This window comes from Siniperca chuatsi, linkage group LG17, assembly GCF_020085105.1.
Source record: "Siniperca chuatsi isolate FFG_IHB_CAS linkage group LG17, ASM2008510v1, whole genome shotgun sequence".
Lineage (NCBI taxonomy): Eukaryota > Metazoa > Chordata > Actinopteri > Centrarchiformes > Sinipercidae > Siniperca > Siniperca chuatsi.
In genome coordinates, this window is record NC_058058.1 from 10,767,876 (window position 1) to 10,780,827 (window position 12,952).

The following is a 12,952-nucleotide window of genomic DNA, read 5'->3' on the forward strand; positions in this document are numbered from 1 at the left end:
ATTTTTGAAAATATAAATGCTTCGAAAATGTGTGTACATGGAGGCAAATAGGGCAGCTTTACAAACAAATAAAATCAAAGCTGATGGCTAAGAATACATGTGTTTCTTTTACTGATCCGATATGGCAATTGGGACAGTTTGCTTTTAACCGCACCAAAACATACAGGAGATGCGACATGCAGTACAGGCTTAAATTTCAATATATGAGTTAATGTTTTCACATACACCAATTTGTGTGGGTTTTCTTTTCACACCCTGTATTCACCAAATGTGAAAGTTACATTTAAAACTGTAAACTGCACCTCTGTTCGCTAAAACTTCTTCAAAAACAAGACCTTGGTGTCCTCAGTGGTTGCTTACAGCCCTGTGTACATGCTATACACTGAGAGCAATATACATAGGCAAATTCTGACCATCTACAACAAAGCCAGACTCAGAATGCGATTCAATCAGTTACTTTTCTAATGCAAAGATAAAAGCTAATTCCAAGTGAAATATCGTGACTAATTTTAAGAGTTAAGGAATCAAAGCTGATCCTACAACCTCATGGCAGTAGTTTAATGTGACATCTGTGATTGAAAACATGTTTGAATGATGCCTGTAAAAAATCCCATGGCCTATATTTCAGTGCAGGAAGACAAACAGCAAAGGCTGCGGTGGTGGTGATAAGGAGAAGCGCAGCAGATGGCTCAGGAGATTGGAATTAGAATATACAAGAGGGAAAACAGTGAGAAGTGGAGGCCATCAAGGCTGTGCCACTTCATATCGACACGGCAACCGGCCCCGCTGCTCTGACGGAGACCGCGCTCCGCATGGCCATCGTCATGGCAACCCCAGTGATGAGAACCCCACATCAGGTAAACAAGGTTGCCCTGAACGACCTGCGGAAGAGACGGGTGAAAAACAAATGAGGAGGACAAAGGGTGCTTCTAGGTCGAGAGATAGAGGGATTAGATGTGTGAGGGAGGAGGGGGGAGACGGAGGAGAGGAAAAATTAAAGATACCGAACAAAAAAAAAAAACGATGATGATGGAGGGAGCGTTTGTGCCTGTTGAATGTTGGCTCTGCCTCGAGAGCAGATGCAGAAGCAGGGAGAAAAATATCTCCCTCTAAGCCTAAACCACTAACGTACACACTTTACAGTAATTTGCTCTCTCCCCTCCTCCTCCTGTTGCTCCCCTCCCCTCCCCTTTCTCTCTTAGGCTTGTTTACAAAAACAGTCCCATACTCTGCAGAGACAACACACAGGCAAAACCTGCCTGATCAACAGCCTATTTTACCAGTGTGTTTCAGCTATTTGATTTTATTTCTCCCCCTGCACTCCATCTCCAAACACACAGCGCAGACATTAATACAATCATCCTCCGACTAAACACACATTCATTGTTCCCACACACACACACACACTCACACACACACATGCGCTGTCTACCCCTGTCGGTCACAGCAACATGAGCACACATACTTAATCTTTTCACTCTGTGATGCGCGGGGGATTTCGCTAGGATTATGAGATATTAAATCCATAGATTATCCAATCAAATCACAGCTCGACCCCTTTTGCCATAATGCATGACCCCCCATAAACATCAACGTCCATACACACCGAGGAGTGGCAATCACTCCCATGTAAATGCATTTTCATCTACTATGACAATGTAAATGTGTTTTAGACAGAGGATCGTTTACAGGAGTGAGTAAAGCATATCAATGATGATATATTTCTTTTCTTTCTATTACGACCAGCAGAGCAGATGATAATCTCTATATTCTCAGCTCAACGCAGCTGGTGTTGTTAAGTCTATAAACAGGCTACTGCTGTTTGAGGGTGACACATTTCTGTCGCCTGTTTTCTCTCCAATTTCAATCCATTCGGCTCGTCTGCCCTGAAAAGCAGCCACTCTGAATGGTAAATATATCAGCAGACACCATCTCCCCTGCTCTTTCAAGAACATTTACAGCAGGGAGGCAGAGTTGGGGGGGAGGGTAGGTGGGTGGGGCGGGGGGCACAAAGACAATTTTCCGTCTTCGCCTCCCCTCCGCTCCATCACACAGCGCTGGTCATTGCATCGTGCCGGTCGCCTAGCAACCTGGCATCCCTGGTCCCCACCGTCTCCAGGCAACGAGACCTGCGACCGTAATCAACCTGCCACCTCCCGCCTCCCCCTCCCTGTTCTGTTTCTCTCCCATCTCTGCTGCTTTTGCTGCCTCGCTTCTCCATCTACCTCCTCGTCGCAAATGCACTTACGCTGGGACGCACTTGTGAATTCACCCGGGGGAAAAGAACAAGCACAGGTGGAAATTGGTATATTCACGGCCAAAATAAATAAATAAATAAATAACAGAACAAAAAAAACAAGATTAATAGACTCAGATGATTGTGAGCTCGCACAAAGAGTTGGAACAAAGCGACTGAGGCAGGGACAAAACAGCAGAGATGCACAAATACGGTCTGTTAATGTTTCCACACGTGGATGCACACACAGATGCGCACACACATGGGTGGACAGGCACACAAAGCAGAGAGAAACTCTACGTTCTCCTGAATTCAGCCAGTCGCTAGATCAATCAAACACAAAGAGACTGACAGCACAACGCTTGTACAGTTCAATAATATTTAATCAGTGATCCAGTCTTTAGTGTCAAAGCTGCTTCCCAGTGTTGTCTCCCACTCCTACAGGGTTCACTAGTCTGTCCAGTATCGAGACGAAGCTGACAGCTCTTGAAGCTGACATTCAGCCTTTTTGTCAGACAGCCAACAAAAATCCTTCAAAGTGGAGAAACTGAATATCAAAGAGTAAATTTCTAACAACACTCAAGTTGACTCTCAATTGTTTTGTCTCTTCTGACTGTTAAATATTCATGTCAAGTGTTGTTTGACTCGACTCAGTGGAGCAGAAGGGTAAAAGAACAGAATCACGGACAGATTTGCGTGTGTGTGAGTGTGGGTACAGATAGGGTCCATGTCCTACTTTACTTTTTTTGTACTTTTTTAATTTGGGCATGGTTTACACGCTTGAACTCGACTGTAGTCCAGTGTATATGTATTTCAAAGAGCCTAATGAGTTTTTGACAACAGCCTCTTCCCACTTTTGTGTGTGTGTGTTTGCCTACCACATACACACACACACACACTCCCTTACCCCCCAATATACACTATTTCTCAGTAACAGATGTCTGTATTTAAGCTGATAAACACACTGCCTCAATGCATCTCAAACCCCCTCCACCCTTATTGCCACCCATGGTTCATTATGTCAAACTTTCATTCATCTCTTTCTCCCCTCCCCACCCTCCCTCATTGCCCCCTTCATTTATCCAATTTCTCTCTAGTTCACACCCATTTACCACCTCTATAAATCCAATCTGCATTCATCATTACAGTCGCCCCAGAGTGACGTACAGAGGACAGGTCCTTTTTTTGTTGTCAGTCAGTGCCGCCTGTCTTGCATCGTCCCTGTCGCTTATTGATACGCATGCATATGTAAATGAATCCACGCATGAATGCACATTTAACTCCAGATAGATTCATCAAGTGAACATATTTGCTCTGTGGCGCGCAAATTGCGATCATCATCATCATTCCTGCAAGTCACTGACATCAAAACATAGCTACATATGGAGGCATTGCTTTATCTGCTTATTGTCAGATACATAAAATAACATGTAGCAGGTTACATGCTCATGTTCACATCATAGCAGCATGTTTTAGAGCCTCAGTAAACCAAATCTGAACATCTACTTTGTGTTTTAGTCATATTTCTTGCCTTGTTGCACATTAAATGTCATTAAAAGTTAACATTTTAATGACATTTAATGTGTAAACAATCTGTGTTTACTATTAAAAAAAAGACTAAAATGCAGAGATTGAATAAGTCTACAGTGCTAACAGGTATATAAGAGACTGTAAACATGTGTTTCTACAGCAGAACACTTGCTCAAACATTAAGGGCACAACATTGTGGCACTACAACTTCCTCATATCCTGTGTAAAAAGCCTGGGCTATATTTAGCATATGCATTTATTTCAGACTATTGATAAAACCCCCCTGCTCCCTCTGAGTCCTTATGGCTCAGTAAATGTCAGGCTTAGTCAGATGTTCCGATCAAAGAGGACTCTTTCCTCTTGTATAGGCAGCTTAAAGACAGAAGGCCTCGCAGCTCAGATTTTACCCTCACACACACGGCAGATAGTGAATGAAGAAACCTGAGAGGAGCCTATAATAAACCCAACAACTTTCATCCATCCATCCATCCATATCTTTGGATGTGTACTCCCCACGGAAACACATGCACACAAAAGCAAACAGACATTTACACACAGCCATGCACGCACACACAGAAAAGCACACACGCCTTTCATTAAACCGTGTTAGTGCGAACACCTGCCCTCCCTTCCCCCGCTGCACATGCAAATACACACCAAACACACACACAGCTACTTTCTCACTTGGGCACAGTCGCACTATTAAATACTTATTACATTTAAAATTAACGGTGAGGCATTGTCGCAAATATTAATTCAAGTAAGTGAGTGTTGACGAGGGGCAATATATTGTGTCTCTACTGAAGCAGATTTGAGTTTTAGGGCTGCAACTGACAATTCTTTTCCTTCTTGATCAACCGAAGGGTTCGACATTTTGGGAAATACATGGGAAATCATGCCGGGAGTTAGATGAGAGGATTGATACCGCTCTGTCTGTGGGCTGAATATGATACAACAGTCAGCAGCCTGTTAGCTTAGCTTAGCATAAAGATATATCATGTTAATCAGTGAGCTTTAGAGGTGCTGATAGGTGGATATTGTTACCTTTGGACAGAACCAGGCTAGCTGTTTCCCCCTGTTTCCAGTCTTTATGCTAAGCTAAGTTAGCCGGCTGCAGCTTCATATTTAGCGTACAGACATGAGAGTGGTATCAATCCTCTCATCTAACTCTCGGCAAGAAAGCAAATAAGCACATTTCCGAAAATGTCAAACTTTTACTTTAACCTATTGATCATTTTCTCAATTAATTGATTGATTTTACTGTTGAAATATAAAAATATAAGTTTTTGGAGGTTGCTGTGTAAAATGCCTTCCTTTAATGTGACATAACTGGGTGTTATTATCTCTATGAGCCTCACAACAACTGACTTGGCCAGACAAACTGACCTGAGACAGTACAGAGATAAAGCGATAAGAACAGAGGGGTCAAGAGTACATGATGTCCAAGTAGGATTGAATGCGAGTACAGCTCACGAGTGAATCTTTGCTCTTCCCAACCTCCATTTCCACACTTTCTCTCCAGTGAATCTGGTTTATTGCTCCTACCTTTTCTTCTCCCCTTCCTAACTCCACTATTCTCTCACATTCTTTCCTTGCTTTCGGCTGAATGTGCTTTTGACACTCTTCTTCCCCCTCTCACTTAGAGATGGACTCTCTCACCTGAAATTAAACACAAGGCCAGGTGCCACTCTGAAACAACCATCTGTTCGCCCCTGCCTGACTTCTTTCTCTATTTCTTTCTTTCTTTTCCTTTCTTCTTTTCTATTGTTAGCAGGGAGAAGGAAAAAAACTGTAAAATAGCAAGGAGGGAAAAAAAGCCTTAAGACCGAGTCTTACTTTCCAGAGAGGAGAAAAAGGAGTGTGAATGACATCCCTCAGTTTTCTCTACATTCAGGTGTGCTTTCATTTGAGCTCTCTCCCCTCAGTCCTATAATTGCTTTCATGTTATTTATTTTGTATCGCCCTGGCCATGAGATGCCAAAGTTAATTATTCTTTGGCAGTGCAGGTGCAATTAGATGACAATTACACCACAGCTGGTAGCAGGGGTGGGAAGCAGTTCTTGTCCGTGTGGGCGTGTATGGAGCTAATAAGATGGTTTTTGTCTTTTTTTTTCTTTTGGCAAGGGAGGGGGGAGGGCAGGGAAGGATTGAGGGAACACAGGAGGGTTTAGCTTGTTCCACAGGGCTTAGAGGTAAGAGGTTGTAAGGATGAGAGCCGCTGGGGTAGAAACACAGGGAGGAGAGGGCTTTAGCCATGAGGCATGGGGCCCTGCTGTTCCCCTACGAGAGGTCAGGAAGGTCACGCTACTGTCATGCTAACAATGGGATTTCTTTTGTTGCCACCCTAATACCAGCCTGCTCCTACAAACTGTCTCTATTCCCCCAGTAACCCCCTGCCTGCCATTACAACAGTGTTCTAGTGCTGAAACAATCAATAAGTCAATCTTCAACAATTTTAATGATTGAGTAGTCAGTTTATTTATCAATGAAAAATTCCAAATACTTGCTGGCTCAAGCTTTTCAAACAATTATTTTCATTAAACGATTACTTGTGTTAATAGTGAAAAATGCCCATCACGATTTCCAAGAGTGCAATGTGAAGTCATCAAATGTCTTGTTTTGTCCTACCAACAGCATAAAAACTCAAAGATATTCAGTTTACTATCACATAAGACAAAGAAAATCAGCAAATCCTCACATTTGAGAAGCTGGACCCAGAGAATGTTTTGCATTTGATTGATTTATGGAAAATAGTTGCTGATTCATTTTCTGATAATCGACAACTTGATTAATCGACCAATCTTTACATTTTTAAGCAAACATGACGACTACATCATCGCGGGTGCTGAGAACTTGTTATGGGCCTTTTTTGCTATCGTCAGACTAACCAATTAATTGATTAATCAAAAAGAATGACCGATTAATCGATACTGAAAATAATCTTTAGGTGCAGCCCTACACTGTCCACATGCTTCGTCACTCTTCCCTCAGAAACTATTGTCATGAGCTGCCATTCAGCACGGGGGAAAAAAAGAAGTGAATGATCTAGATTTCAACAAAAATAACCAAAAGGAAACAGGGGAGAAGCCTTGTTAGTAAAAGAGGAAGCAGCAGCAAGTCTGGGAGCACACTCTGTCTCAGTAATTCCTTGCCTTGTCGCCTTGTCTCTCATATAGTCGGTTATTATAGAGACGTGGCTGTCATGTCATATTTAGCTCTGGAAATGTCATTTGGCAGCACACCTGCTGCCTGGCTATGCTAATAAAGCTAGGTTTAACTTTGATTAGAATTCAGAGGGAGAGAGATGGATAGAAAGAGAGTGGGGGGGGGGGCACAGAAAGGAAGAGAAACATCAGAGAGAATAAGAACTGGCAAAGTCACTCCAGCAGCGAGCCTCATAGCTGTCTCTTTCGACCCGTGACATGTTGTGAGATGACTCATGCTTTGACTGGATAGATATGTCTGGATGCATCACATATGAAACATAAGAGGGAGAGCAGCCTCTGACCTTTATTGGATCAGCTAAAGGGGGAAGTCAGGCCTGCATGTCAAACTCTGTTAATTTTCCTGTGTCACTGTGTGTCCACGTGTCTGCGCGGTGCATTCAGATAGCCTAGCATGCCAGTTATTCTGCTCCCTTTATAAATACATGTGAGCAGTTGAGGATCTCGAAAAGACAGCGACACACTCACCCCTGGTAGTGTCTTCTGCTCGTGCAGTGCATTCTGGGCTTTGAGGGCGGACTCACGTGCACAATATGTCAAGAAGGCACATCCTGGAGACAAAGACAAGCGGTAGAAGATCAGCAAACTAGAAGTCTCTGTATTTTTTATGTCAGATTCATATGCTATGAATAATGTCAGAGTTGGCAGTGCCATGTTATTGTAACTTAATCTTAATTGGCCATTCGCCCTGAAGGCCTGCAGGCTGAAACATGCTGCTGGAGATTATTGTCCTATTATAAATATGCCATTTCATATATGTGCTTTGGTTTTATTCATCAACAGTTCTAGGTCAGCATGTGTTTAAAATTTCTAAAAATGCCTCCTGCCTGCATGAAACAGAGACAAAAAATAAAATAAAAACAATGAACAACTCATTTTGTTAAGTAGCTCTCCCAGTAGCACTGGAGATGTATGGGATTTTTAAATCCTAATACCTGGAGACTGTTCAGACACAAGCAGTCTGAATGGGTATTTAATATCATGCTGGTCAAGCAAAATGTATGCAGTCCCACATAATAGAGAAAGGCCTTCATTAACCTTTAGGGCCCCCACAAATCATGAATATGTAAATGTATGCAGAATAGATGTTATAGGTGTTAGATGACTGATACCACCTGGCCTATACATCTCCCAACTGACTGATGGTTTATGTGGATTTATAAAAACCTTTGTTTTCATGCACTCAGATTTGCATTAGAAATGACAGTAAAGATCATTGTTTGCTTAGATCACTCTAACCAGCTTTAGTCCATCTGTCAAACAGGATTGTGAACGTGTTGAGACATTACTTCCAAAATATGAGAAGCCTGTTCCCCCTTTGATACACAGCAGTAGTAGTGGGTGACACTTATTCTTACAAATTGTCTGATATCGCCACATGAAACCAATTATGGGCTGGCAAAATACTTTTTTGTGAGATTGTCTTTAGACAACTACCTTTCTACTAATGACAATTTGAAAGAATTAAGAGTGCTGTGCAACATTTTACACTAAAATAAAGTGCTTTTAATTCTAGGTATATATTTTTTTTATTCAAACAGCCTAAAATTACAAATTTTATCTTGAAGTCTACAATTTTTAATTGTAGTATCCAGAGGTAGGCGCAAAGGGAAACCTCCCAGCATGCACCAGGGCATCTCAAGAATAATGATTCTCATTTCAGTGTGTTTCATTTGTGTTTTACACCATGCTCAACAATGTTTTTTTTTTTACTGTTTCCACATTTCAATTGTTGTTACAGAGTAAGTCAGCTCCCCAATGTGAGTGCATGTAGTAGACTGATTAAGGTTCAACAGTGTGGCCATTAATCTAAGAGGTGGTGGCTCCTCCTCTTGTCCTCATATTTTAGTCAATCCATGACTAAAATATTCAGAAACGTGAGTATACAAACTTTTCACCAACTGTGAATCTGATTTCTTGTTTATATCAATGGTATTAAACGTAAGGTTTTGGCCTCACATGGGTCCTTAAGAGGCTCCAGAGGGACAACAGCTAAATGAAGAATAGTTTATAACCTCACTGATTTTCCTCCTAACTGGAGGACATATAAGAGCAACTATTGTAATGAATGCTCTCACCACTATCTTCCAACATAATGAATACTAAATTAACAATATTTTTTTCCCAAATGAGCTCCCTGAGACAAAATCTTATCAAATGGGAGTTCTTGGTCTTTTATCTCGACGCCTCCCTTACCTTTGTGCATCCCTGTGTATTTGTCCTTTATCACTGTCAACTCATAGATCTTGCCAAACTGCTCGAAGATGGGCTTCAGGTCCTTCTCCTCCAGGTTTCGGGGTATCTGCCCGATGAAGAGCTTGATTGCGTCAGGCTCCTTCATTGAGAAGTCTGGGGAGGAATAATAACACACACACACACACACACAGTGAGAGTGGAGGAGGCGGTCAGGAGGAGCAGACAGGAGCCTGCAGGCTTAAATTCACACTGCACAGGAGGTGCAAACAGGAGGCCAGGGATGGAGGTGCAGATGGGAGCCACGGTAGTCCTAATCTGGTAGTTATTATTAGGCATTTTAAGATATCACAAAAAACAAAAATAACACTTAGATTACAATACAGATTAAGATATTAATGGACAAAATTCTAATTTAGTAACCTATGGTCACTATAAACTCACTGTAGACTATCAGATACATTGTAAGAGCTATAAAAACTATACATTCTATAGGAATAGTGGTGTAATTTTATTGTAGAGGGGATTGTATGCAATTACACATATTTTTGACCTAATTTCCACAGTTGAAGCCACTATTTTGTGTTTTATTTGCATAAAATACAAAATAAAAACATATTAATTACAGAAAATTTAATTATAATCTCATAACTTTCATATTATTGGCAGTACATGGACATTAGGGATCAACAATCATGATTCATAGCTACAGAGCTAAGACATATTCTCTTTGCCTGACATAAAAATGATAAAATAATACATGTGATATTTTAGTAAATAATAGTACACGCAATCCTTCCTTGCACTGGGTTCGGTCTAGGCCGCCTATATATTCAAGCCCCTACAGAAACATGACAGTGTGTCTGTCAGCACAGCTGGAGACCTGCGCTCTCTTTGTCGAGACACTCGTGACAACAACAATGACCTGAACATGATTTTACACATTTGACCAAAAGCACAAAACAACAAAGAGTTTAAAAAAAAAATCATACCTGTGGTGCTGTTCGTGGCAAAGAATCGGCGTAATCAGTGGATGTTCTTCTTCCCCCCGCTGTTATTTAGTTATTGAATCTCAATTATTCAGTTCATTTGTCTGTAAGAGCGTCTTTGAATCCTGTAACAAGTTAGGCCTGTACCCCCCCTATAACAACACAAGTAACATCCAGCGACGGTCCTTTATTCGGCATGAGCGTGTTTTTCTAAATCTGCTTGTTGTTTTTTCCCCTCCTCTTTCCTGACAGATGCTCCGTAATTTTCTCTCTCTCAAATAAATGTGATGTAAAAATAAACAAATCTCCCTCTAGCTTTGCTGAATGAAGAGTGCTGTGATAGATGAATTTAGGCTTCCTTCAGGAGACCGTAGGGAATTGGCAGTCTGGTTGGTTGTCCTCTCCTCTCCTCTCCCTCTCCCTGTGTGTGTGTGTGTGTGTGTGTGTGTCTGTACTCCTTTGACGTCGTAAGCCGGTGTCTCCCTCCCTGTCCATCTCAGCTCCATCCCTCCTCCCCTGGGCTGTACGAGCCGTGATGTCTGCCGCCAGGGACCGTCGCTAAACTACTAGTCCTGTGACAGCCCGGGCTGGCAGGAGGAGGGAGAAATGAAAAGACATGTATATAAAACCCAGTTATGGCTGCAAAGTGTGATGCGTTTTATACTTACTCATTTTCCTCATTCATTTATCAGGTCTTCTCAATGTGTGTCTACCTTTTGATGCCCCAATATTCAAAGCAAATGTTCTTGTAAGGCCAATAATTTTTATATTGTCTTGTTTTCCCTGTAATTCTACCCTGTTGCATGACTGTCATGAATTACAGTCCTGGCTAATCGCAACACCCATTTGTGGCATTTAATGATTATAATTAGGCCTGCAAGTAACTATTATTTACATATTTGGATTAATCAATTATATGCGTAATGTATAAAACATCCAAGTTGATATATTCGTATAGTTTGTTTTGTTCGACCAATGGTCCAAAACCCAAAGATATTCTGTTTAATATCATAGAAGACATAGAAAACTAGCAAATATTCATATTTGAAAAACTGGAGCCAGAGAATTTTGGCATTTTTGCTTAAGAAATTACTTGTAAACGATAAACAATTCATCGCTTATCAAAATAGTTGCAGATTAATTTTTTTGTAAATCTAATTGATTAATCAACTAATCACCTCAGTTTATCAGACTTGGTGATAATGCATAATTTCTCTATCTTTGCATACCCCAATCTCCAAGACAAATGGTCTTGTAGGGAAAATAACTTTCATCTTGTTTTTCCTACTGCTTGCAACATCATACTTTGTATCCCATTTGTGGATGGCTAATCGTGATATTTAATTAATGATTATAACTATGTTAAATATTAGAGGAATTCTGAAAACACAAACGGACCAGAGAGAAGGTGATTTATTCAGTAAGAATTTTGGAGATTTTAACCTTTTTACATCATATAGGCTATGTAGAGTATCAAACACAACAGCACTCTAGTCACTGAGAAAGAAAGATATGAGATTCCACTGAGTTTAATGGAACTTACATGGACTCCATCAATGCATGTTTTTGTAACTTTAAACACAGTTGACATGGGCATACAATCTCATTGTTACTGAGAAGTTCACCATTCCTCCAGTTGCTTCTTTTTTTCAACCTTCATCCAATATGTAACTTTGTGAGCATTTAACACCGGAAAAGGGTGCTTCACTTAGCCATCAAGGACAGTGATAAGTGGCATGACAGTCCTGAATGAGGGCTATAAATGAACATCCATCCATCTTTTATCTATACCCACTTATCCTGCACAGGGTCACGAGGGATGGGTCATCAGTCTATCCACATAATGTATACTTTCTATAGTTAGACAACCATTAACACTCAAATTAACACCTAAATTTAGAGTCACCAATTCACCTACTTCTACATGTCTGGAAACCAGTACACCCAGAGTAAAACCGCACAGGGGAGAACATGCAAACTCTACACAGTAAGACACTGTCTAAAGTCAACCCATTAAAGGCCAACTAGTTTCTGTAGGTGACATGCTATCTTAAAGGTCCAGTATGTAACATTTAGGAGGAGCTATTGGCAGAAATGGACTATAATATTTATAAGTATGTTTTCATTAGTGTAAAATCACCTGAAAATAAGAATAATTGTGTTTTCATTACCTTAGAATGATACATTTTTATTACTGAGGGAGTGGGACCCCTTCCACGGAGGCCGCCATGTTGAACCGCCATGTTTCTAAGGTAGCCCAGAACGGACAAACCAAACACTGGCTCTAGATAGGGCCATTTGCGTTTTTCGCGTCCACGGTAGTTTCTCCTACATGCTTGGAACAGAAGGGTGAGGCGACCGTTATTCAAATGGTTGCAATCTCCAATTTCACCGCTAGATGCCACTAAATCCTACACACTGGGCCTTTAAGTCTGTAAAGTTCAGAGAATCGATCCACCTGCTAATACACAAACATACATACTAAAATCATGCCAAAAGGCACTTCGGATGAAGGCATACTGTATGTTAGGTGATGTTAGACATTAGGCAAGCAAATGTTTAAGGGGCCTACTTCCTCAAAAAAAAATTTCGTGACCCTGGACAACCAGGAGGAGGGATTAATGTCGGTGGGGCCCGTGCCCACGGCCAACAGAAGCTTGGATCAAGGGCTGACTTTCAATTGATCGCAGCGAGGGAGCTGCTCTGCTATGTACGAAACCCTTGAGGTTGAAGGGCAGCTAAAGATAGAGGCAAGATATGGCGTTAGCTCTGAGGGATTT

The 12,952-nt window shown here is 41.2% G+C and overlaps 1 protein-coding gene across 6 annotated transcripts in view; it reads right to left on the reverse strand.

The window, feature by feature from the left end:
• The window catches only part of celf3a (cugbp, Elav-like family member 3a), a 34,189-nt gene that overhangs the window by 16,037 nt on the left and 5,200 nt on the right, over positions 1-12,952 (reverse strand). For all 6 annotated transcript variants that reach the window (XM_044171140.1, XM_044171138.1, XM_044171139.1 and 3 more), the window contains exons 4-5: positions 9,187-9,339; positions 7,459-7,541 (exon numbers count right to left, since the gene is read on the reverse strand). In XM_044171140.1, coding sequence (XP_044027075.1) covers positions 7,459-7,541; positions 9,187-9,339 — 236 coding nt within the window. The remainder of the gene's footprint in view (positions 1-7,458; positions 7,542-9,186; positions 9,340-12,952) is intronic.